The sequence below is a fragment of the Canis lupus genome, chromosome 17, assembly GCF_048164855.1.
Source record: "Canis lupus baileyi chromosome 17, mCanLup2.hap1, whole genome shotgun sequence".
Taxonomy (NCBI): domain Eukaryota; kingdom Metazoa; phylum Chordata; class Mammalia; order Carnivora; family Canidae; genus Canis; species Canis lupus.
In genome coordinates this window covers 52,580,636-52,606,863 of record NC_132854.1, presented here as the reverse complement: position 1 = coordinate 52,606,863, position 26,228 = coordinate 52,580,636, and the positions used below count along the sequence as shown (strand labels likewise).

Genomic DNA, 26,228 nt, shown 5'->3' with positions numbered 1-26,228 from the left:
CAAAACCATATCCTAATGAAGGATAGTATAATAAAGTAATTGCTAAAGGGCATTGGGAAGGATATAAAAATTACTTTTCTCTTCCCCTTCAAGAACAACAGTATAAATATTTTCTATATTATTTTCTACTATGCCTACATGCATATCTATTTAATCATGTACAATAATTTTTACAAAAATTATATACCATATATATAACATTTTATAGCCTGCTTTTTAAAAAACCTGATATTTTATCAGAAGCATCTTCCTATGATACTAGATATTCCTCAAAATATAATTTTTAGTGTCCATACAGTATTTTATCTAATAGATGTGCTATTATTTATTTAACATTCCCATTTTATCCATATTCCCATGTTGGTAATTTAGTTTTTTTTTAAGTTTTCACTATTATAAATAAGGCTTTGTTAAATATCATTTTATTTGTATCATGTAATCTCTGAGTATTTTTTAGACTTGAATACTAGAAGTATAATTACTCATCAAAAGATCTAGACATTTTCAAGAATAATTCAAGAATAATATATACTGCCAAATTACTTTTTGGAAAGGGTGTTCCAACTCATGCTTTCATCAGTGTGCGATGAGGATTGCCTCATGTATTCTTGTCAGTATTGGGTATTTCTTTGAGTGTACTTTGCCAAATTAGTAGGATTTAATTGGCATTTAAAAATTACTAAGCAGGCTGAATCTTTTTTATATGTTTATTGCGTACTGCTTCTATCAGATATCAAGGAATTGAGAGGATATGGAAAAGGAAAAGGGTACCAATGAAGTAAGGTATAGTCTGTTAAGAAAATGGAGGGATCCCTGGGTGGCGCAGCGGTTTGGCGCCTGCCTTTGGCCCAGGGCGCGATCCTGGAGACCTGGGATCGAATCCCACGTCGGGGTCCCGGTGCATGGGGCCTGCTTCTCCCTCTGCCTGTGTCTCTGCCTCTCTCTCTCTCTCTCTCTGTGACTATCATAAATAAATAAAAATTAAAAAAAAAAAAAAAAAAGAAAATGGAAATTTACACTGTTTTGTATATATAAATATTTGCCAAAACTTACCCACTTGTTCGTGTAATTTAAAATTATACAACTACTTTGCTGATTGGATTACAGATTAAGCTGTTAAAAAAGAATTGGTTAAAGAAATTTCTATGATTGGCATTTTGACACCCATGGAGACATAAGGAGACCAAAAGATATTTTGTTACCACATTAACTTTCATTTACTTCAGAAGATAAAATAACCTGAAAAAAGTAAATTATCATTGATATTTTTCTCACCTCATTTGTTGACATTCTCTTTACTAATTCTCTTTTTTACCATGTGACTACAAAAAGCTAGAGTGGAAGACTTTAAGTCAATAGAAAATTGCTTCCATTACTCAAATTTGAACCAATATAAATTGACCCACAAATAAATTATATTTTGGTTTTAATGTTTTATTGAGAGGAGACACTCAAGATAATTTGGGGAGTAAAAAGCCAGGATGGGACAGTTCAAATGATTTTCTTTAACTTTTCCTAAGCCAGGAGCTTTTTTCACGTTAGAATCTTGTTAATTTGTTTGACATGGTACCATGCAGTTCCATAATGTATGATGTATGTATTTAATATTAAGCATAAAAATGCACTTTAAACAATTATATAATATTTTTTCCTCTTTAAAAAGTGTTTATTGATCGTATACAAAATAGAGAAAATGAATTATATTTTAATGTCTTTTCTTCTGTTTGGGATTATTCTTTTTTAAAATATTTTATTTATTTGAGAGAGAGAAAGAAAGTATACACAAGTGGTGAGGAGGGACAGAGAGAGAGGGAGAACAGACTCCTCGCTGAGCAGGGAGCCCGATGTGGGGCTCCTTCCCAGAACCTGAGATTGTAACTTGAGCCAAAGACTGATGTTTAACCACTAAGCCACCCAGTTTGGCTGTTTGGGATTATTCTTGATTCTCTCTTATTGATATTGAAAAAAAATAAGGGTTAACCTTTTCTTAATGCACTGCTTAAATATTATAGGTCATCAAAAGCAACTCCTAATAAATCAAATAACAGTGCTATTGATCAGAAAATAATATTTCTAGTTTGTCAAAATGCATTTTACTTATTTTAGCAAATAGAGGAAAACATTTACTTGTACACTTAATCCTATTTGTGGATGCTGAAGCTACTTTCCACGTGGAACCACTTTTAAAATTACAAAGTTAGGGATGCCTGGGTAGCTCAGTGGTTGAGTATCTGTCTGTCTTCAGCTCAGGGCATGATCCCGGAGTCCTGGGATTGAGTCCCTCATCGGGCTCCCTGTAGGGAGCCTGCTTCTCCCTCTGCCTGTGTCTCTGCTTCTGTCTCTCATGAATAAATAAAATAAAAAAATAAAATTACAAAGTTATATTTCAGAAGTTCATTGATAAATTGTTTGGAATTTAAAAAGCATCGTGTATAGAAGAAACAAAGCTGTGGAAAGTGGCTGAATTCTGTTATTTGCACCAGACCCTTTACAACCATATTGTTATAAAATGTTCTGATTGTCACTTGGACAGTTCGAGAAGGTCTCTCTCTGTTTATTCTGGCCTCTGTGTTAGTCAGAACTCAGGCCTTTGGTCCTTAACCATGTTACCCTCTTGCTCAGGCCAACTCTTGTATACTCATATGATGTTAACTGAAAGATTTACATAATTCTTTAAAAAAATCAGGGTACATAATATAACACTGTGGGTTAACTATCCTGGAATTTGAAATAAAATAAAATTTAAAAATCAAGGTAGAAAAACAACTTTTATTGAGACCTCTATAGTACTATGTGCTTTATGTGATTGCATCTAATCTTCAGAACATCCTTAGGAGGGAGATGACTTCCCAATCTTATAGGTAAAGTAACAGAGCCTTAGAGGGCCATGGACATACAACTGATAAATAGTAGGTGGAATTTGAACTGGGATCTGTCCAATTCCAAAGTTTTGGTCCTTTGTACCATATGCTATTTCCCTGAAAGAGCAATGGTGATGATGATGATGATGATGGCCACCAGGACTACAAGGATGACAGTATTGATAGTAATAACAGCTAATCATTTTGTAGAGGTTTATTGTGAGCCAGAGTTTATCTTGGTTCATCTTCACCAGAATCTGTGAGATAAGCACAGTAAGTAGTATAGATTTAGAAAGAAATGGAAGCTCAGAGAAGGAAAGTAACTAGCCTGAATTACCAATAGCAGATAAGTGGTGGTGCAATGAAAAATCAATCTGATCCTATTCTGATATTTTGAAATGAACTTAAAATGTAATTATTTTCATCTTTTTTTGGCTTCCTCGGTGCTGTTACTGTAGCCATTTTGAGTCATTTGAAGCTCTTTGGAATCTATTTTCATTAAATCATGGTTATATTAATAATAATTTCTATTTTAATAGATCTGATAGCTTTAAATGTCTTTTGCTGTTTTCTTTCATAAATAGTGGCATTGTGCAATACCCCTTGAGGATATTCTCACTTAGTAAATGAGGACACAGACCTCCAGATTAATTGTTTGCCTAAGGTCTTTTATCAAGTCAGAAGCAAATCTAGAACAGGGGCTTAGACAGGTTTTGACTTTTAGGTCATGCAGCCTCTTTTATCTTGAAAGATGCATGCCTGCATGTTGGATTGTTAAAGCTGTGATATGGTTTGTCCAGAAGGATCTGGCTGCATTTTTTCTGATTTCTATTTGAGAAAATTAGGTCTCTGGAAGTTCTATAGCTTGAAGGGCAGGAAAGGATCCTTATGGTTGATGTAATTTCTACTTTGAGTAACGATTACAAATATTCATTCCACATAAAATATGTATGTAGTGCTCCCTTCTTTTTAAGATTTCAAGGGAAAAGTATACCACCATTACTTTATTTGAAAGTTTTTTATTTAAAAAATCTGTATAGAAAATATTTGAAATATATAGCCTCAGTCATTCATGCTGACAGTTAAACGTGTTCTCTTCTCATAACAAGTGTGGGCATAGATAGCTATTATCCTTCATATAAAAAATTCTTCCTATACTTACATAACAGCATCTTTTAATTGAGCTGTTACATTTTTATTCCATAAACACTAAAAGCCTTCTGTGAGCCAGTTCTGCACCAGGACAATGCAAAGGCAGGGTTCTCACCCTTTGGGGACCTGAGACTCTTGTTGGGGAGATGAAACAGGCTTATGGGAGAACGAGGAAAACTTCAGCATTATGGCTCCACCCTTATATGCTGAGCAGACAGGGGGCAAAGGGGCATCAATGCAGGGAGGGTAACATGTTTGGGCCTCTGTTGGGTACAAAACCTGTAACAATTTTTTTCTCTCCAGCGTTTCCAATTAAGAGACTTACTGCATGATACAATATGTTGTAGATATATTACTTAATGGATTTTCTATGTAGTTTTAAACATTATTCTTTTTTTAAAATTTTTTTCAACATTATTCTTTACAAATGTGATGAGATTGTATTAATAAAGTTTGGCAGTACTGATTATTTTCATCATTTTTAGACTATTTTAAGGAACAATCAGGAAGCAAGATGATGCTGAATTACTAACTAGTATTATTATTATTATTTTTTTTTTTTAATTTTTTTAAATTTATTTATGATAGTCACAGAGAGAGAGAGAGAGAGAGGCAGAGACACAGGCAGAGGGATAAGCAGGCTCCATGCACTGGGAGCCCGACGTGGGATTCGATCCCGGGTCTCCAGGATCGCGCCCTGGGCCAAAGGCAGGTGCCAAACCGCTGCGCCACCCAGGGATCCCACTAACTAGTATTATTTCTGTAAATTCAGTGATTCAGATTTTATTACCAAAAAGCATCTTGTTAAGGTTTTCTCCTTTTAGCCTGTATTCTTGCCTGCATTTAAACATTTTAATTTACGTGTATGTACTGGGTCTATAGCCACATATCCAAAGGGCAAGTCTGGAAGAAAGTTAAAAACCTTGGGTGGTCCTTCTCTGCATGTTGAATTTTTTCTTTTCATTCTTTTTTTCTAAAAATAAATATAGCACTCTTATAAATTTGTAATCCTCTTATTATATTCTTATCGTTGAATTCATTTGCACTATAAAGCATCCACCATCATTGCCACTCAAATTTTGTGTAAAATAATAAGAAAAAAAGCTTTGAAGAATTTTAAAACATAATACTCTTAATAAAGTTGAGCTACATTGCATAATCATAGATTTCATTGTTGGAATAGACTTTTCAGATGGTGTGATTCAGTCTCTAACTTCCAGCAAGTAAAATATGATCATCTTGAGGACAACGGACAATAATAGATATGTAGATATGGTGCCTGTTCCAATGGACTCTTTCAGTAAAATGAACAGGAAGTGAAGGAAGGCTCCTGTTGAGATGGTGCTAGTGAGGATTGAAGGGGTGATGGATGCATGAACTATTTAGAGATTATACTTGAGTCGTTTCAGGAGTCAGAAGTAATGAATTCTGGGTGGCAAGAGAATCAATGAGACTTTAATTGGCAGGCTTTAATTGAAATCAACATCAGGAAGAGAGTTTGGTTTAGGATAGAAGTCATATTTGATTTAGCATGTTGAATTTGAATACCTCTATGGAGATGTTAAAAAGGAAATGGGAGTATGGAGCTCAGGAGGATGGTTAGGGGCATATGGTATGTTTCTCAGGAAAGATGAGATAAAGAAAATGAAAAATATGCCATCTATTGCTATTGTTGCTGTTTACTTAATGTAGCACATAACATAGCACCTGCCATATAATGGCTACTCAGTCAACAAGTAAGAATTTGTGGGAGTAGGTTAGAACTTTGCCAATAAAATAACAAATGGAAAAAGGTTGAGGATAGAACCTTAGGAAATGTTTGCTCTTTTTTTTTTTTTTTTTTTTAATTTTGTAAAGAGTACAGGTGTCAGAAGGGTTGGGGAAAGCCAGAGGGAAAACCTACTTGGTAAATGTCTAAGATAGAAGATGAAGCACCAGAGAGAATCAAAGGAAAATACTTGGAGGAAAAGAGAACATGAAGATCAAGAAAATACCTGATACTTGGCTGTTTGACTTTTGGTGCTTGCAAGAGAGCAGTTTCAGTAAAACAAGAATGATAAAGGCTTATAGAGGCAATGTGTATGGGACTGTTTTTCAAGGGGCTTGAAGATAAAGAGAGGATGTTAGGAAGTATTAGGAGACTGTAGGTTTTCCTAAAGTATAGACATGTTTGTAGAAGAGAAGGAAGTTGAAAATGCAATTAAGAAATGGTATAGTTGTTGGAAGATTTTGGAGGTGGTGGGAGGGGATGCCACTAAGCTCAAGGTACAAAAAGGACTGGTCTTTGGGGGGTAGGAGGAGTAATCGTCAAAGACAGAAATTAGAGTAGAGTAGAAAGATGAAGACAAAGGGTAAATTTCCTACATAAATTTAGGGAAAAGACTAGTTCACTGCTACTCAGTTCCAGAGATTTCTTTGATTTGACAGTGTACTACTATTATGATTTGTTTCTGCTCGTGGCATTTCTGACTCCAAATGTGTAGGTTTTCCATACCAAGCAGTTCTCCAATTCTCTGCAGACACCAACAGGGTATCCTAGAATTTAGTTCAATTCTGATGCTAACTACCTGGAGTTAACACAGACCCCACAAGTTAGAGGCGTAATCTAAGGCTACCCCTACTCCAGATGCCAGCTGCAGGTTTGAGCCACCTATACTTCTGGCTGACTGGCTGTATATCAGGGATTCCTATAACCCCTTCCTTCAGTTTAATAATTTGCTTGAATGGCTCATAGGATTTAAGGAAACACTTTATTTATAATTACTGGTTTATTATAAAGGATATCATAAAGGATACAAATGAATAGCCAGATGAAGAAGTACATCAGGTGAGGACAGGAAGGGTCCCGAGTGTAGGAGCTTCTGCCTCTGTGGCATTTGGGGTGTCTCACCCTTCTGGCATGTGGATGTCTTCACCAACCAGGAAGCTCTCCAGATCTTATTGTGTAGGGTTTTTGAGGGAGTTCCAATAATTGACTTGAGTGATTAAATAAATCACTGGCCATTGGTGATTTACTCAGTCTTGCCTCTCTTCTCCCTAGAGGTCTGGAGCTAGGACTTCATGTTCCAGCTCTATCGTGTGGTAGGTTTTTCTGGTAACCATCCCCCACCCTAAAGCTATTAGGGATCAATCAAGATCTGCCTCATTAGCATAAACTCGGTTGGTATGTTTGAGAGGGATTTATTTTGAATAACAAAAGATTCCCCTTTCACCTCCATCACTCAGTAAATTCCAAGAGTTTTAGAAGTTCTACAGCAGGAACTGCTGACCAAATATATATTTGGTCATATCATAATATCACAATTGACTTGAAAAATAATATTAATTTGGGGGAAATGTGATTATAGTTACCCCTAGAAAACTTTAGGGCACTGCTACATAGTCAAATAAAGTTTGAGTTGAATGGAGTCTCTTGTATGTATAGAAATGTATTGTGCAGATTTTGTTTTTCTTTTTTTTAAACAGGCATAACGAATTCCAACGCCTAGTAAAACTAGATTGTGAAGTTACTAATCATCTGCGGTTGCGTTATTCATTGACCTCTTGTTTCTTTATCTACTCAATTTCTCCATCACTTAAGGACAGGTTAAAATTTTTAGCTTTGCCGTTTTCAAGCTGTATAACCTCAATTGAAAAATTGGGTAAAATAGTGTCTACTTTAGAGGGCTGTCATGAGGATTAAATCAAATAGCATAAATGGAAGAACTTGATTCATGCATACCAGTTACTACACTGTAGACCCTACGACTTTCGCTCTCAGTCAGTGGGTCAAACTATCTCCAACATCAAGTAGCAAATTCTTCAGTTTTATTTCAATAATTATGCACTCTCTTTTCTGTCCTTTACCAGCTCTTCCTCATCACCATTGGAACATGTTCAATTTTTTGCTTCATTAAAAAAAAAAAAAAAGAATTGGCTGCCATCAGCTGCACTGTCCCAGCTCAGTTGCCCTTACTACCAGCAGGTCTCTCTCTTCTCTTCATGGCCAGTCATCCTGTAGAATGTAGCTCAACTTGGGCTTGTCTATTCCCTCAGGAGTTGATTGAGATCATGCGTTTTTATTTATTTATTTATTTTTATTTTTTTTTTATTTTATTTTTTTTGAGATCATGCGTTTTTAGCAAAAATACCATAGAAGTGGTGTTGTACCTGTCTCAGAGCATTATATTAGAAATTTAGCACATGAAATTGATACATCTCTTTACTGGAAATGTTAATTTTGATCACTTGGTTAAGGCGGTAATTTCCAGATTCCTCCACTGTTGTATTATTTTTCCTTTTGTCTCTTATAAATGTGTTGTAGGGAGATATTTTTGAATCTATACAAATATTCCATTTCTCATCACACTTTTACCTAGTTATTTTACCAACCATTGATGATTCTTGTTTCCAACAAGAATTTTTATGGTGGTTTTCTATCATTCTTTACTAGTAAGGTTATTAACTTGAGGTCTCCATTGTATACATATACCTGCATGTATGTGTTTTACTCTGGAGAAGAGGTGCGGCATTTGTTAGGTTTTCCAGTGGTCTTTATTTATTTTTTAACTTTTTTTTTTTTTTAAGATTTTATCTATTTATTAATGAGAGACATACAGAGAGAATGAGGCAGAGACACAGGCAGAGGAAGAAGCAGGCTTCATGCATAGAGCCGGACATGGGACTCCATCCCGGGACTCCAGGATCACGCCCTGGGCTGAAGGAGGTGCTAAACCGCTGAGCCACCCGGGCCACCCTCCAGTGGTCTTTAGATAGTATTATCATCTTTCATCTGCACTATTTTTTCCATTTTATGGTCACAGCACCTACCTCCATTAGAGTAGATGAAAGGAATTATTTATGTATTTAGCTTCCGTTTCTGATCTCTCACTATAGCTTATTCCAAATGCCTCTGAAAAGATTCTTTATATAAACAAACCAAAATATATCTGAGTTGAATAGAAGTAGTGTTTGTTGTTGCCCTATGTTGTCTACACTTTGTCTTCCCTGCCACACAGTTGGGAAACCATTAAATTTTGATATCTGTATTTCTAGTTTTATCTTAGAAAACATGTGTTTTCATCTTTATGAAGTTTTTAAAAGTCAAATACAGTATTTAGTCTGTCTTGTAACAAAGATTGATAGAACTTTTAAAGAATATTACCATAGGTTTTGATAACATTTATTTCTCTTGAATTATAATTATAAATTATATTTATTTCTCTTAATTATATTTATTTTTTTCTTCTTATGAGTGATGCTTTCTTGCAGTAAATAGATTCTTTTGAAAGAAAGCTTAATTGAGATGTTAGCTGAAACATGAATTTTTATAAGAAGTAGTTTACATTTTGATTTTTAATGTCTCAGAAACCATTTTTGTGGCTTTGTGTTTTACAAAGCTAGCAGAAATGAGATTCTAATTTTTTTTTTTTTTTTAGGAAATACAGAGTCACTTATATCCATGCATTATTTTTAAAAGTGAAGCTACTTGGGGTACCTCGGTGGCTCAGTGTTTGAGCATCTGCTTTTTTGGCTCAGGTCATGATTCCAGTGTCCTGGGATCAAGTCTCGCATCAGGCTTTCCATAGGGAGCCTGCTTTTCTCTGCCTATGTCTCTGCCTCTCTCTGTGTCTCTCATGAATAAATGAGTAAATAAAATCTTAAAAAAAAAACAAAAACAAAAACTGAAGCTACTACCACAAGATGGCTAGTTTGGTAGAAAATAATTAAAATATATTTGAAAATGATAGATTTGAAGGATTATGCATACATTTATTTTTAAAATGAGGTGATCATGTTAAGTCTAATGCAGTTTTCATAAAAATGTATAAATAAGCTAAATTCTAAAATATAGTATAAAATTCAACATTTTATTGAAATGATACTTGATTAAACAATGTCTGTTTTCTTGTCTACACTTGGAAAGTCATTGTATTGCTATTTGAGAAATTTCTCTAGATATTAACTCTTTTAAAAAAAAAGAAATAATCTTTATATCTTCCCATCAAACATCCAGATCATTTTGGGCTAACTACTGTGGAGAAAATTAAAATTTTTTTTGAGAAAATTAAATTTTAAGCAAAAGGGTCAATATAAATACAGATTTTTCTAGTAAAGCTATAGGGTTATATATATGTTTAAGAGGAAATCACAACCAGTCCATTGGTGCAAAAACACCACATATGAGTTAAGCTATTGCCAGAAAATGGTGTTGGATAGGTACATAGATGCCATATTGTAAAGGACATATATGCCAACTTGAGGAGCTTAGACTTAGTGGGGGGGGGGAGAGGTAAGGGGGTAGAATGGATGAGTTAAAGAAATATTAAGGAAGTTAAATCATCAGGACATGGTGATAAATTGAATGTAAGAAGTGAGATAGGAATCAAAGATCCTGGCATAGGCGAATGGTACTTCCATCTTAAATAGAAAGTACAGGAGGAAGAGCAAATTTAGGGGAAAGGATGATGTGTTCAGTGTTGTACAGAGGAGCCTGAGGTGTTTTGTGGAGTCTAAATTGAGACCATATGATGAGTCTATGGTGGAGCTTAGTGGGGGGGCTCAAGATTAGGGAATCATCTGCATAAAGGTGGTTGAAACTTTATGATTAAGTGAGATCATTCAGGCCAGACCTCGTAGAGTAAGAACTGTGAGCTAAACATGTGATTCTTGCATTACCTACAGGGAATGTCTGCCTGACGCAGACAAAAGAGAAATGGTTTTTCTAAGAGAAGACAGTACCATGGAGGCCGAAGAAGGAGACTTATAGAGAGAGTGAGAGCATAAGTTTAGCATGTTAATTCTCTGTCTGTTGTTGAATGAACAGGAGAAATGTCATTGAGGTTTTCTTTTTTTTAACCATGTTTTCAAGGATTTTTGACCAAAAAGTATTTTTTTTTTCGATTTTATTCAGGGTTTATCTATTAAAGAAATTTTTTTTTCACATCTTTAGTACTTTTTTGGTTGGTTTTCCTGTCTCTCACCGTTTGGGGTCTACTTTATTTCCTATTTTTTTTCTATTTTCCTATTTTTTTATTATTCTATTAAAAATTAAGTTTAATTTTTTAAACTTTATTTGGAAGACTTCTAGGACTATAGTTATAATAAGTCTGCTGTTAAACCTGACTCTTTTTCTGTTTTGGTAAGTTTATAATGTTGTCAGCATTGAACAGTACACAAACCCAAGTTCATTTTGATGGTGACTCTTGTTTCAATGATTCCCACCCCCACAAGTTCTCACCTAGCTTATTTGATCCTCGCAAGAAGCTTGCGGGAGAGACAGGGTGGACCATACGCTTCATTTATTTTTTCTAGTTAAGGGATCTATTCTCTTGTTTAACTCTGTGGTCGATTCAGAAACAGCTACAAACAGCTATGGTTTTCTGTTTCACTGGGCAACTATCTAAAATGTTGCAGCTGAAAGGAGCCTCAGAGATCCTTTCTTCCCATCCCTTCATGTTCTAAGTAGGCCTGAAGAATGAAAAATCACTTGCCTAAGATCATAGGGGCAGATACAACAAAACCAACATCTCCATACTCAGCTTTCCTGGTTTCCTGGTCCCTCTAATAAGAACCACGAGTTTAATTTGAATTACACGAGAAATGAGACCATGCTCTGGCATCTTCAGTGTTCTCATATTGCTTTTGTTTCTTGGCAATAGTGTGCAGTCCGTGCAGCCACAGAAGGCAGAACCCTTATTTTGGAAGGCTTGGAAAAGGCGGAGAGGAATGTTCTACCCGTTTTGAACAACTTGCTGGAAAATAGGGAAATGCAGCTTGAAGATGGACGTTTCCTCATGTCTTCAGAGCGTTATGACAAGCTTCTCCAAGTAAGAAGAAAAATCCGGATCCTTTGTCCTGGCAGCTAAGCTGTGGATGGTGCCATTTGTTGTAAGACATGATTGTATAGGAATGAGGAAAGTGTTCAGGTGGCTCATAGCTGTGGCAGGTTGCTGCACTTAGGTCATGAGTCTGCAGATCATATTAGAAGATCCCTCAGATTTTTACTTTTGGGTTTTTTTTGGCAGTATAATAACTATTTGTTCCCCACCCCATCCCCTTTTAACGCTCTCTTCTCTTTCTCCCTCCTTTCCTATCTTCCTTTTCTGTCTCCCAAGAACTGTACTGAGAGTCTTAATGGCTTCTAGAAGCTCAGGGAAGACAAATGGGCAAAGTATAGTCTTGGCCTCCAGAAGTTCAAACTCCAGTAGATATTGGCAGAAGTGAATAAGATATTTAACAGATACTCTGACAGTCCAGGCTGCCTGTATCTGATGCTTGCATTTTTGTAAGACCCTTCTAACAACCCCCGATTCCATTCTGGCTCCCCCCATAGCACTCTGTGATCTCTTTAAAACGTGGGAAAGATGAGATCAGACCTCTGTTCCTAACCCTCTCCTCAGTATAAAACCCAAAGTCTTCCAATGGAAAATAGGTCTTGTCTGATCTGAGCTCTTACTGCTCCTTTGGCCTTACTTCCTGCTGTCCTTTTTTATTTCACTCCAGCTGATAGTGTGTTCTCTTTACTATATCTTAAATCTGCTGGGTAGGCATTCTAGTGCTTTGCAGAAGTCACTTGCTCTTCCAGAATGGTTTTCCCAGATACTTGCCTGGCTTACTTCTGTATTCCTTTAAATCTTTGCTCAAATGTTGTTATCAGTGAAGCCTGCTCTCACCTGCCTATTTGACATTTCAGGATCCCCTCTGCCCTCTTGTTCCCTGACTCTGCTCTAGTTTTTCCTTCATCTTCTAATATCTCATAGGATTTATTTACTTGCTATGTTTTTAGTTTATTTGCTACCTCCCTCTACTATGTGATAACTTTCAGTAGAGCAGGAGTTTTTTTCTTTCGCTGATGTTATCTCAAGCTCTTAGAGCAATGCCTGACACTTGGGGGGTGCTCAAGAATTATTTGTTGAATGAATTAAAAAGTACAATAAGATCTTTAAATGCTGTGTTGCAAGTTGATATAAAGAGGGCCACAATAAGAGGGTGTGGGGCCCTTCAGAGGCTTTGGAGAAGGGTTTCATGTAATGTCACAAAAGGGCAAGTCTGCATTCTAGGACTTAGAGTCTCTCTGGCACCTGTGTTGTAGAGGTACACATATGCTAATTTAACTGCCCCAAGGTGGTTACAAATTACTCAAGAACAGAATCTATGTTGTATGTTTCTTCTTGATGCAGCAAATACAAGCCCAGGACACACTAGGCACTAAATACATGTTGGCACCAGAGGTTCTAACTGAACTGATGCTCCATGGCTGGCAGGACCAGAAATAGCTTTTTCATTCTCTCTGTGTGAGTTTGTTTTCTGAGAAACCTGTCTTGCTAACCTTCACCAGTCTGTTTCTTTACTGTTTAGAAGAGTCTCTAGATGGTGTCTTCACTGTGAGGCATAGCTGTCTTGTTTTGGATCTCTCTGAAGAGGATATCATACGAATATAATTAGAAGAGGATAGTTGAGGATTTAAGCAGTAATAAAAGTTAAATTCATTCATATTGTTAGAGTTAATTTACTGAAATGAAAGACATGTTTATTATTCACTTATTTAATTTTTTTAGATTTTAATTAATATTTTATAAGTAATATGAATAAATATGAGAATAGTCATTTATATTATTTTTAAAGTAGGTAGATGCTAGGCAGAACATTTTCTCTTTAGATACTTTCTAATTAAAAGAGAACTATTATTTGCCCCTATAGCTATTTGTCATTTTTAGTAAATGATTTGGAAAAGAATACTCAGATATGGGACCTTTTATTCTTAAGTATAGCAGTTACTTCACAATGAGAAGTGTGATATATTCTTTATTTGTGTTCGAATTTTGTGCAAAGTTATTGAACATATTACTTTGGACAAAAGTTTGAGATACGGGGTGCAGAGGGTTTTAGTATATACAAGGAGTGCTTGTTACTGAGAAGGATATACTACATTGTCTTTTCCCAATGTAAATATTAGTATAAATACTTAATTTTCATTGATAAATGTCATTTCTATATTCAGAGAATCTGTCTCATAAAAATCTCATAGAATATGAAGGCAAGATCCTTCACAAAAAACCACCACCCTAAGACAATTTCTGTGATAAAAAGATTTCAACACCATCATTTAAGTCTCATCTATTTCTAGCATACTAAATCTGAATACCTCAAAATTTTAATGATTTCATAGAGGCAATTGTAGTAGAATTTTGTTATTATGGAAATAGATACATTCCATTTGTATAAATTTTATTTATATCATGATTGTTTTTTTGGGTAAGTGGAAAATAAAAATATTCAGCTCTCTGAGGATTGTTATGGTTTGATTCTTTTGGTTTGTTTCTCAGCAGGGTTAGATCCTGACTCTTGTTTTCTAGTGCATGCGACATATCATCACTGTTAGCCCTGTTACTTCAAGTAGGGTCATAATGTTGGTCATAATGTTCATTATGTTTTTAAATTATTTCATGCAATCAACAGAGATTTGTCCTGTTATGTTTAAGAGATAATAAGTCCTCTCAAGAGCTTGGATCCAGCATGGGGTAGTAATGAACAGAAGTCAGTGCACACATGTATGATAAAAGCTTGCATACGATGCAGTGGAGGATACAAAAATGGCTCTAATGGAGGGAGGGTCCAGTTTAGCGATAATGTTGTTTGTGCTAAGCTTTAAATTATACCTGTGTTTATGCTGTGCAAAGTGAAAAGGATGTTTCAAGCAAGTGGAGCAGTGTTGGTGAAGCAGCATGTATCTGGAGAGCCACAGTTGTGAGATGGGGCTGGAGCCACAGGGTCAGGAAGGGAGGTTGAGGGGTGGGTGTGCAGTAGTTGTTGAGACTGAGAGAATCAGACATGAATTGAGCCAGGAAAAGCGTTGTGTCATGTGAAGAGTTTCTACACTGTCAAATGGGCTGCACCCCCTGAAGATAGGCTGAAAGCTGAGGGCATGCACATTCATATAAGCTTTGTAAGCTGTATAGCTGAGGACAGTGAAGAGCCATTGATAGGGTCAGGCAGAGAGAGAAGGGATGCCATCTAACAGGGGCCTCCTTTGGACCAGTTACTTCCACATACACTCTCAGGTTTAGTTTTCCTAATAGCCACGGTAATGTTGGTGATATTGTTCCCATTTTATTGATGACAAAGCTGAGGGTCAGAGGGTATAATAACATGCTCTTGGTCACTTCATTAGAATTTACGCCAAATGCTAGAACCAGGAATTGTAACACCAAACCTTGTATCGTTTCCAGTCTCAACTCCACCATATAATTGCAGGACCATGAGCAAGTTATAGAATTCCTTTGAATGTCAGGTTGTTCATCCTTAAAAAGGAATTAAATGTTCATTTACATTCTGGTAAATTTAACTGAACAAAATTCATCAAAAGTACTTACCACATGGTGACTTTTCAATACCTGTTAGGTGTTACTATTGATATACCTTGGCAGAAATAGACCTATAACCATGGTTGTCTATTTGAGGTCCATGGGCAGTCTCTGCTCTACCAGTGAGTGGTCAGTGCTTCTAGGACTACCTTTTTACATCCTCTGGTCTGAATCAGTATATTTTTCCTTACCCTCCCCACTCAGTTTCTCTGTGTTAATGACTCCAGCTTAGAGATCTGACCTACATTGCCTTTGTTCCTTGATGTATTAGCTGCTACTAATACTAATACTAAGACTGTTCAACACTAGTCTTCATGTTGTGAGCCTTCCCTGGCACCGTGATCCCGATTTCACTTTGCTCCCTTCCTTGACAGTTTGGTTTTGAGGTGGTTCTCCGATTTACTCAGCAATCAGGGCCTAAAGTCCTTAGCCTGGCAGCTCTTGCAGTTGTAATCTGCATCATTTATGCTGTAAGTTTTGATCTCTTTCTTTCAGGATCATACCAAAACAGAGTTGGATGCTTGGAAGATTGTTCGGGTTAGTGAAAACTTCCGAGTCATTGCCTTGGGCTTGCCAGTGCCTAAGTACTCTGGGAATCCATTAGATCCCCCTCTCCGTTCTCGATTTCAGGCCAGAGATATTTATTATCTGCCCTTTAAGGTATGTATGAACAAGGATCACTTATTTTTAAAGTACCTTTTCTATTTATATTTGTTTACTTTTATAAAAATGTTACTGTGTTTGTATGTCCCTTTCCTTAGTTAATGGAGAGAAAAATATATAAGGTAAAGAAAATCTCCAGAAACTAGGAAGACAAAATATTGTGGTGTTACTTATCTGATGGATTAAAAAGTATCAAGAAATGATTTTTTTTTGCTATTACTAGTGTCCATTCAAAGTTTGAAATGTTTCTATAAAATTTTGCATTTAGTCTGTTACATTCCTTATTGATTTGATGTTTTTGTGTTATTTTAGGACCAACTTAAACTGTTATATTCAGTTGGAGCCAGTGTCTCTGCTGAGAAGTAAGTATTTCAGTTACACACACAACCAGAGACACACATACACACACAGACTCTTAAAAATATCTGGACACTTAACATTACAATTTGTTTGTTTTGCACGTTGATTGACTGATTAATTCATCCATTCAACAACTGTTCTTTGGAGAATTTTTCAGTAGCTCTGGTAAGTACCAATGATAAGGTTAATAAGACATGATTCTTGAAGGCAAGAAACAAGACTTAGTGGAGTTTAAAGATATGGAAATATATTCATTTAATATTGTATAGTAAGCGTCTTAATTTCAAAAAGACATTGGCATTTAAGATGGGTTCTAAAGAATGAGTATGCTTTTGCCAGATAAAGAATGGAAGTAAGGAATTCTAAGAAGTTATTTTTAAAACATGGGATATGAGAGTGCATGCCTTGTTCTTGAGGCTATAAAAAGCTCCTGGTGGCTGGGATTCAGGTTTGGATTAGGAAGGGTGGGAGGGGAGGTTGGCAGGATAAATTTGGGCCAGGTTGTGAAAAATCTCACACATTGTCATATTTAAGAAGTCTGTCTGGGGGCACCTGGATGGCTCAGTGGTTAAGCATCTGCCTTCAGCTCAAGTCATGATCTTGGGGTCCTGGGATGAAGCCCCCAAGATCAAGCCCTGCATTGGGCTCCCTGCTCAGCAGGGTGCTTCTCCCTTTCCCTTTGCCTCTGCTCCCACTTCCGCTTTTTCTCTCTTTCTCTCAAATAAATAAACAAAAATAATCTTTTAAATAAGAAATATACCTGTGTATCTAATCAGCTTCTGAATTTTAAATGGAATATTATAACATGAAGCTGTTTTTTCTTGAGAATTTAATAGTAAGTGTCATCTTTTAGATTAATTAAATTGGCTCAGCCATTTTACATTTTAAAAATAAACACATTTTATATATTAAAACTATTAGAATAACATTTAACATCACTTTATTTTTTCCCCTAGAATTTCTCAGCTCCTGTCCTTTGCCACCACTCTTTGTTCCCAAGAATCTTCTACTCTTGGACTTCCAGATTTTCCTTTAGATAGTTTACCAGCTGCAGTTCAAATCCTGGTATGTATAAAATATATTAATGACTTGTATACCCAAATGTGGTGAAGAATATTTAAAAGTTAATCCTTGGGGATTAATCACTTCAGTTTGCCATGTCATATTCTTCTATAAATATTGTAAGACCTGCAATTAATTGGCTGTAGCACAGTAAACTGGACAGAGACCAGCAACATGTCCTGAGCCCTTAAAGAGCTTCCAGCCTTGGAGGAGGGAAGGTAGACGGCAACTCAGCTAAAAGTTCCACAGAGGGAAGGAGGACCCCACCTGAAGAGGCATGAAGAGCTTGCAGAGGCATATTGTAGTCTAAGCTGTGCCTCACACTTGCTCCTACCTGAGGCAGGGAGCTGGGACTTTCACCCTCAGGCACCAGGAGTCATTACTCAGTGGTCATTGCAAGGGACACAAATTTCCAGGCGCTAGCTGCTCTCGGCCTGTAGCAAAACTGGCTTCAGGAGTTCAAGAGCAGTCTTCTTTAAAAGCCCTGCAGCTGTTGGCTGTTGAAAGGGAAAGGTGAGAGATTCAGAAAGGATAAAAACAGATCTGAGATGTTTGGTGGAGCATTAACATTGTCCACTACAGTTTACCAGAGGTCATGAGAGCTGTGTCAGGAGTGGTGGAAATGCCCTCCATGCAGGAGGCACAGCACTTACAAAGGTGTTGAATCACAAAAGGACTTGGTATGTTTGAAGAATGCTGAGTTGTATTACTAGAGCAAGTGTGTATGGTGGAGAGAGAGAAGTTAGAACTTTATTGTCAAGTGTTTGGCATGGTGAGTGCAGCTTCTGGATTTTATGGGGTGAAAGAAGTGGCCCATGAGATATTAAGTGGATGAAGTGTATAGTAATCAGATATATGTTGGAGGATGATACCTCTGCTGGCAGGGAGGAGGGATGGGGAGAGCATGGTGGCATAAGGAGCAAACAGGAGAGATTCTGCTAAGGAGAGCATCATCCCAGGTAGTAGGAATACTACCAGGACAAGACATTTATTTTTAAACTGTTATTGATATTCATTTATGTCTCCTGAGACTGAGTTAGGTTTTACAGGTATTGTTTACCCTGTTCTATATATTTAGAACAGCTTCCCTCTTCCTGTTTAGCATGTCTTTCACTTTTCCTTCTTTTTGTTTTTGCTTGGAACTTTTTATTTTTACAATTCTCAAATCTAAAAAAAAAAAAAAATTCACAAATAGTAAAATGAACATCCGCAGTGCCTTCAACTAGAATCACCAATTTTTAGCATATTGCCACATTTGATTGCTTTTTCTTTTTTTTCTGAACCATTTAAAAATAAATTGTGGTCAGTATTCTTATAAACTTCAGTGTGCAACTTGTAAGAATTCTGTAGAATGTTCTTCTCATAACCAGAACTGTTAATCATACCCCTCATCATGTTAATAGTATTTCTATAATATCATCTAATAGACAACCTATACCGAAATTTCTCTAATTGTCCTTGTTAATAGACTTCTGAAAGTAGAGTGAACAGAATTGGGAAGACATTTTGATTTGGAAGAAAGTTTTTAGAGTTACAAGTACTTCTAACTTACAGTTAATAACTGTGAAGCTAAGTACATGTGAATGTGACTAACTCAGATTTGGAATAAAAGTGAAGGAGAAGCTACTTTGGGGTGAGTAGGGTAGGGAAATGTGTTCAGACTTCTAGTTTCAGATATGCTGAATGGGAGTCCATGGAAAATCTAAAGTCACATTGGGCAATTGAGAGTTCAAGTCTAGAGCTCAGGAAAGAGGTCAGGATCAGAGGCAGAGACAGAGACAGAGGTCAGGATCAGAGGCAGAGACATGGGAGCCATTAACAGATAGATGGCAGCTGAAAGGTGGGAGTGGGTGAGCTTACCCAGGGAAAGGGTGTGGAACAGGAAGAGAAGAGGAAGTAATGAGTATTTACTTGTGTAGTCTTCTAGAAAACATGAGAAACTTGTTGGTTATTGTTTATAGGCAATTTCAATGTCATATATGTATTTCAGATCAATTTTCTGTGATTATTTTAGATATTCCTCATTCCTATGCATTTTTGCTCCTAAATAGGATTCTTTTCCTATGATGTCAATCAAACATGCAATCCAGTGGCTTTACCCGTACACTATTTTACTGGGACATGAAGGGAAGATGGCTGTGGAAGGTGTTTTAAAAGTAAGTGTCTTATATTTTAACTAACTACTTGAATTTAAATTTAAAAAAATGCGTATCTGTTTCACTTTCCTTTCCTTTTCCATTGTCTCTTCTCCTCCTTTCTTTTCCCTTCTTCTCATTTCTCCCTTTTATCCCTTACTACTTTTCACTTTCCATCTTTTTTCCTTTCCTTTGCCTTCCCTTGCTTTTCCCTCTCTTTTCCAGGCATGAAGGCACGGGAATGGCAGTGATAGGGAAACAAGTACAGAAGTAGTTGGTGTGGCTGGGACATTAGCTACATTTAACAAATAAGTAAATCAATTGAGTGAATGAATATATTGAGGATTATAAGAGCTCTGTTTCTTACTGTTGAAATTAGAATTTATAAATATAGAAAGGAAGAGGGGAAGAAAGACTCCTGAGGTGTTAAATTGGAATTGGAGGAATTAGAATGAACTCATCTTTTTTTCAATATATCTAAACAGAGTAATAGATACAGTGTATTTGTGAATACAGACACATATTTTTTAGCTCTGTCCTCTAAGAACGCCTAAAATCTGACACTCCAGTGGCAATGATCATGCCAAGTGCTGAGACCTCGGTTTCTAAATACCACGCTCCTAGGACGTAGAGCTGGTTCAAGGCTCAGCACAGAGAAAGTACAAAATGAAATGAACCTGGATCATCTTACTGTACCAGAAAGTAAGGAAATGTTTCACAAATGATGTTGATATGCCAAAGTGACAGAGGAGCCAGCTTGAAGTGCCTTCTGTTGGCTAAAATGGAGGACAAGTTTAGCCTCAAAATAAACAATGGTAACAACTAATTATAAACCATCGAACAAAATAGGAGTCCCAAAATTCATATTGATCTAAGTGAATAAATAAATATAAGAGGGAGAAGAAAAATTTATTGAATGAATGCAAAAGGAATTATATAAACAGAAAACCACCATTTGGCAACCACCAGTGGTAGCTGATATAGGCAGGAGTCATCAAAGATTTTTTTTTTTTTTTCATCAAAGATTTTAAAGCTGGTGACTGGATGTTCTATGAAGAATAGGATAATGGGGCACCTGAGTGGTGCAGTCAGTTAAGCATCCAACTCTTGATTTCAGCTCAGGCCATAATCTCAGGGTCGTGAGATTGAGCCCCGCATCGTACTCCACACTCAGGGGGCCTCTGCTTGAGATTCTCTCTCTCCCCCCCACTAATGTTCTATCTCTTTTAAATAAATAAATAAATTAATAAATTAATAAATTAATAAATTAATAAATATCATTAAAAAAGAATAGGATGTTGATGTAATATAAGAATATCTCTTACCAAAATACTCAGTTGATTACAAAAGAAGAAAATGATCCTTTTTTGGTAAACAGCAACTTGACCAGGTGGAACAAACTGACATTGTGTCCCTCCTGAGTGTTGAGCTGAGAAGAGTTCAGCCTCATTTCAGGGACATTCTGGGTAAAGATTCATCTTATGAGTTTGGCCGTGAGAAAGTATGGTATAGACCTAGGTTGAGGGCCATCTTACCTAATGAAAGGCCTGTATTCTTCAGAATTCTCCAGTCCGTAAAAGACAAAAAAGCTAAAGAACTACTTCAGATTGAAAGAGACTAAAGAGATATGACAGCTAGATGCAACATGTGCCCTGCATTGGATTCTGGACCAGATAGGAAAAAGTGACGTTGTTGGCACAGTTGGTTAAACTTGAATACAGTCTGTGGATTGTATAATAGTGTTCTATTAAAATGATTTCCTGATCTGGAAGCTTATGTGGTGATTATGTTGTCCCGAGTTCTTATTTTAGGAAATATGAACTAGAATGTTTAGGGGTGATGAGGCATCATATCTGCAGCTTGCTCCTCAATGGTTCACAAAAATACCAATGATAATGGGTTTGGAGGTGCTGCTGGAGGGAGGAAGGAGGGAATAAATGTGCTACAATGGTAATCATTGAGAAATCTGAGTGAAGGCAAAAGAGACATTCTTCGAACAACTGTGTCCTGCAACTTTCCTGTAACTTTGAAGTTATTTCAAGATAAAACATTTTATAAAGTGAATGTTCACTACACCTTGTTTCAAAATAAATAAATTTAAAAAACAAATATAACTATATGACACTAAGGTAAAATTTATCTGCCTATAACTTAAATTATTAACTTGAAAAATGAGTCCTTTATATTAAACTATGGAAATTGTTATACACCTGTTATTAAAACTAATGAAACTCTTATTTTTTATCATATGTGGTTCATAATATATGGAGCATGATTTTCTTTCAAAATATGCATGGCATAGTTTCCTCATTGTATAGTTTAATGGTAGTGTTTTCTAAAGGACCAGTCATAATTTATAACAATATATTTAGACATGTTGACTCTTGGCAGAGATTTATTGACTTACCCAAATTAATTCCTTTTTATGAAAGATAGTTTTTGTTTTTCTTTGCACCTTGGATTAAGGAACAGGTTTCTTTTCTTTTTTTTTTTTTTTTAAATATTTTATTTATTATTTATTTATTTAAGTCACAGACAGAGAGAGAGAGAGGCAGAGACACAGGCAGAGAGAGAAGCAGGCTCCATGCACCAGGAGCCCGATGTGGGATTCGATCCCGGGTCTCCAGGATCGCGCCCTGGGCCAAAGGCAGGCGCCAAACCGCTGCGCCACCCAGGGATCCCAAGGAACAGGTTTCTAAGCAGTAGGTAGAACGTGAACACTAAGCTGTTGCCTGTATGTATAGGCCCTTCATTTTCTGGAGGCCAAGATTTTACCACCTTAAGCAAATGGAGTAGTATTTGTTTCTCCCTATCCCAAAATCTACAAAGGGACTACAGAAAGAAAAGTATTCTCTATGTAGCTAGTGATAGTGAGAAATCAGAAGTAGATTCTAGGTACTTTAGCAAGTTTTTTAAAACTAATAAAAAGCTCTTCCTTATAGATGCTAAGAAGTATATTTGGGGAAAGAATCTAAATTAGCATAATCTAAATATAACTATATAGTTTAAGTTGTATTCTAGGCACTGAAAAAACTAGAATTCATCTTTGATTTAACCAACATCTGAACTAAGTTGGCATTGGTCATTGAAATAGAGCATGTAGTGTTTAAGAAAGAGGCTGTGATTCCAGATGTGCTCCCTGGATGCCCATCAGCACAGTGCTCAGTGCCTGAGGAACAAGGGTAAATAGTCAGGGATGAAGAAAATGTCATGGCAAAGTCTGATAAAATGAAGCAATGTGGACTCTTTTGTGATACAACTGAGAGAAGATATTCAGTGCCTAGAAAATTCAGTTATAAACAAAGGTATTTATTTTTATAAGGAAGCCACTTTGATGTGTTTCTGATCTCTGATTTCAAAACTAGTTACACAAATTAGATTTCCAGTGAAGATGGTGGAGTAGGAAAATGCTAAGGGCATTTTGTCCCATGGATACAACTAGATAACACCCACATCAGTGTAAATAACCCAGAAAACAATCTAAAGATTGGCAGAGCAGACTCTCCACAGCTAAATATGGAGAAGAGGCCACATCAAAGTGGGTAGGAAAGGTGGAGATGTGATCAGGAGGTAAATGTACCTGGTGAACTGTCTGTGGGTGGGAGGGACACACTGGACTCAGAGGGGGGGAAAGTACAGGCTCTTAATACCAGGTCCCCCAGGTATGGAGACCTGGACTGGGAAGATGCATCTCTGTAACATTTGGCTTTGAAAACCAGAGTTGCTGAATTTTGTGAGTTCTTACAATTAGTGGGGCTTAACACCTGGCACTTTGAAAATCTATGGGCTGGGCTCTGGGAGGCTAATATCAGTCTGAGACCTACCCTTAAAAAGACAGCATAACAGTTGAAATACAACATAGAAATAGCAGTTTGAAAAATACTGAGGTAAATGGGAGGAAGATTTGATTACTAATTTCCGAGCATGTGGTGGAGAAACAGGGATCCTTGGGAGACTTCTCCAAGAAAAAAATGCTGGCAGGTACCATTTCTCTCCCCATCCCTCAGATGGACTACATGGACTAGTGTACATGGACTAATAGTGGACTACATGAACTAGTGTAGCACTAACACAACCTACCTAACTTGCTAACAGTGTGCCCTACCCCTGCATTCTGTGGACACATCCCCTCCAATACATCATGACCAGAGCACACCCAAAGTGATGCCATAAACCTGGCAGTGTGCAAACAGCTCCAACAGGTATGAGCACCTTGACAAAGTGACTCTTGCCCCGGACTGGCCCAAGGTGGCCCCAGATTGGTCCACTTACAACACAGGGATCAAATCCTGTCCACAACAGGGAAGGAGAGCTGTTGCAAATGACTGGATTGAAGGCAGAAGTGGCTCAGCCATAACAGTAGAATGCATGTAAGACACATGGAAGACACCCCTGAAGTGCCAGGTTCTGGTGAACAGGGGACTTTGCATTACAGAGCACTGTAGAACCTCCTCTTCTAAGGCCACTACTTTCAAGACCTGGAGATGTAGCTGACTGTCCTGACACACAGAAATAGATACAGGAGTTAGACAAAATGAGACAGAGGAATATTTCCCAAGTGAAAGAAAAGGAAAAATCACAGCAAAAGAGGTAAAATGAAAATAAGTAATATGCTTGGTAGAGATTTAAAGTAATGGTCATAAAGATACTCACTGGACTTTAGAAAACAGTGGAGGACCTCAGCGAGACCCTTACCAAAGGGATAGAAAACAAAAGAGAACCAATCAGAGTTAAAGAACTCAATAACTGAAATTAAAAATACATTAGGTGAATGGGACATCTGGGTGGCTCAGTGGTTGAGCATCTGCCTTGGCTCAGGTCATGATCCTGGGGTCCTGGGGTTGAATCCTGCATCAGGCTCCCTGTAGGGAGCCTGCTTCTCCCTCTGCCTCTCTCCTCTGTGTCTCTCATGAGTAAATAAGTAAAATATTTGAAAAAAAATAAATAAAAACACATTAGATGGAATAAATAATAGATTGGAAGAAACAGAAGAACATAGCTGCAGCTTGGAGGGCAGAATAATGGAAGGTAATCAAATGGAACAGGAGAGAGAAAAAAATAATAGAAAATGAAAATAGACTTAGGGAACTCAGCAACACCATCAGGCATAATAACATTTGCATTGTAGGGATCCCAGAAAGAGAAGAGGCAGAAAAGGGGGCAGAAAGTATATTTGAAGAGATAATAGCTGAAAACTTCTTGATCTGGGAAGAAAACAGAAACCTAGATCCAGGAGGCACAGAGAGCCCCCGGCAATATATTTAAAAACTTATCCACCACTATCAAGTGGGATTTATTCCTGGGATGCAAGGATGATTCAATATTCACAAATCAATCAATGTGATACATCATATCAATAAGAGAAAGAATAAAAAGCATATGATGATTTCAATAGAGAAAAAGCGTTTAACAAAGTACAAATCTGTTCATAATAAAAACCCTTAACTAACTGGGTTTAGAGGAAATATACCTGAATATAATAAGACTGTATATGAAAAACCCGTAGCTAACATCATGGTGAAAAATGGAGAACTTTTCCCCTAAGATCAGGAACATGACAAGGATGTCCACTTTTGCCACTTTTATTCAGCATAGTACTGGAAGACCTAGCCACAGCAATCAGACAACAAAAAGAAGCAAAAGGCATTCATATTGGTAAGGAAGAAGTAAAACTTTCACTATTTGCAGATGACATGATATTATATAGAGAAAATCCTAAAGGCTCCACCAAAAAACTGCTAGAACTGATGAATGAATTCAGTAATAAGCTCACAGGATAGAAAATCAATATCCAGAAATCCTTTACATATCTATATACTAATAATGAAGAAGCAGAAATAGAAATTAAGAAAATCCCATATACAGTTGCACCCAAAATCCAAAAAACCTGTACTCTGAAAACCATAGAACATTAATGAAAGAAATTGAAGGTGACACAAAGAAATGGAAAACATTTTCCGTGTTCATGTACTAGGAAAACAAATATTGTTAAAGTGTTCATACTACTCACAGTAATCTACAATTTATTTATTTATTTATTTTTTAAATTTATTTTTTATTGGTGTTCAATTTACCAACATACAGAATAACCCCCAGTGCCCGTCACCCATTCACTCCCACCCCCTGCCCTCCTCCCCTTCTGCCACCCCTAGTTCATTTCCCAGAGTTAGCAGTCTTTACGTTCCGTCTCCCTTTCTGATATTTCCCACACATTTCTTCTCCCTTCCCTTATATTCCCTTTCACTATTATTTATATTCCCCACATGAATGAGAACATATAATGTTTGTCCTTCTCCGACTGACTTACTTCACTCAGCATAATACCCTCCAGTTCCATCCACGTTGAAGCAAATGGTGGGTACTTGTCATTTCTAATAGCTGAGTAATATTCTATTGTATACATAAACCACATCTTCTTTATCCATTCATCTTTCGATGGACACCGAGGCTCCTTCCACAGTTTGGTTATTGTGGACATTGCTGCTATAAACATCGGGGTGCAGGTGTCCCTGCGTTTCATTGCATCTGTATCTTTGGGGTAAATCCCCAACAGTGCAATTGCTGGGTCGTAGGGCAGGTCTATTTTTTTTTTTTTATTTTTTATTTATGATAGTCACAGAGAGAGAGAGAGAGAGGCAGAGACACAGGCA

At 36.9% G+C, this 26,228-nt stretch overlaps 1 protein-coding gene across 4 annotated transcripts in view; it reads left to right on the top strand.

Annotated features, from left to right (window-relative positions):
- Positions 1 to 26,228, top strand: part of VWA8 (von Willebrand factor A domain containing 8) — a 353,412-nt gene that overhangs the window by 48,813 nt on the left and 278,371 nt on the right. For all 4 annotated transcript variants that reach the window (XR_012010082.1, XM_072782924.1, XM_072782926.1 and 1 more), the window contains 5 exons: positions 11,654 to 11,821; positions 15,854 to 16,018; positions 16,334 to 16,383; positions 17,338 to 17,446; positions 19,495 to 19,599. Coding sequence is in view for 3 of the 4 variants with exons in the window: in XM_072782924.1 (XP_072639025.1) it covers positions 11,654 to 11,821; positions 15,854 to 16,018; positions 16,334 to 16,383; positions 17,338 to 17,446; positions 19,495 to 19,599 (597 nt within the window). In the remaining variant the exon portion in view is untranslated. The remainder of the gene's footprint in view (positions 1 to 11,653; positions 11,822 to 15,853; positions 16,019 to 16,333; positions 16,384 to 17,337; positions 17,447 to 19,494; positions 19,600 to 26,228) is intronic.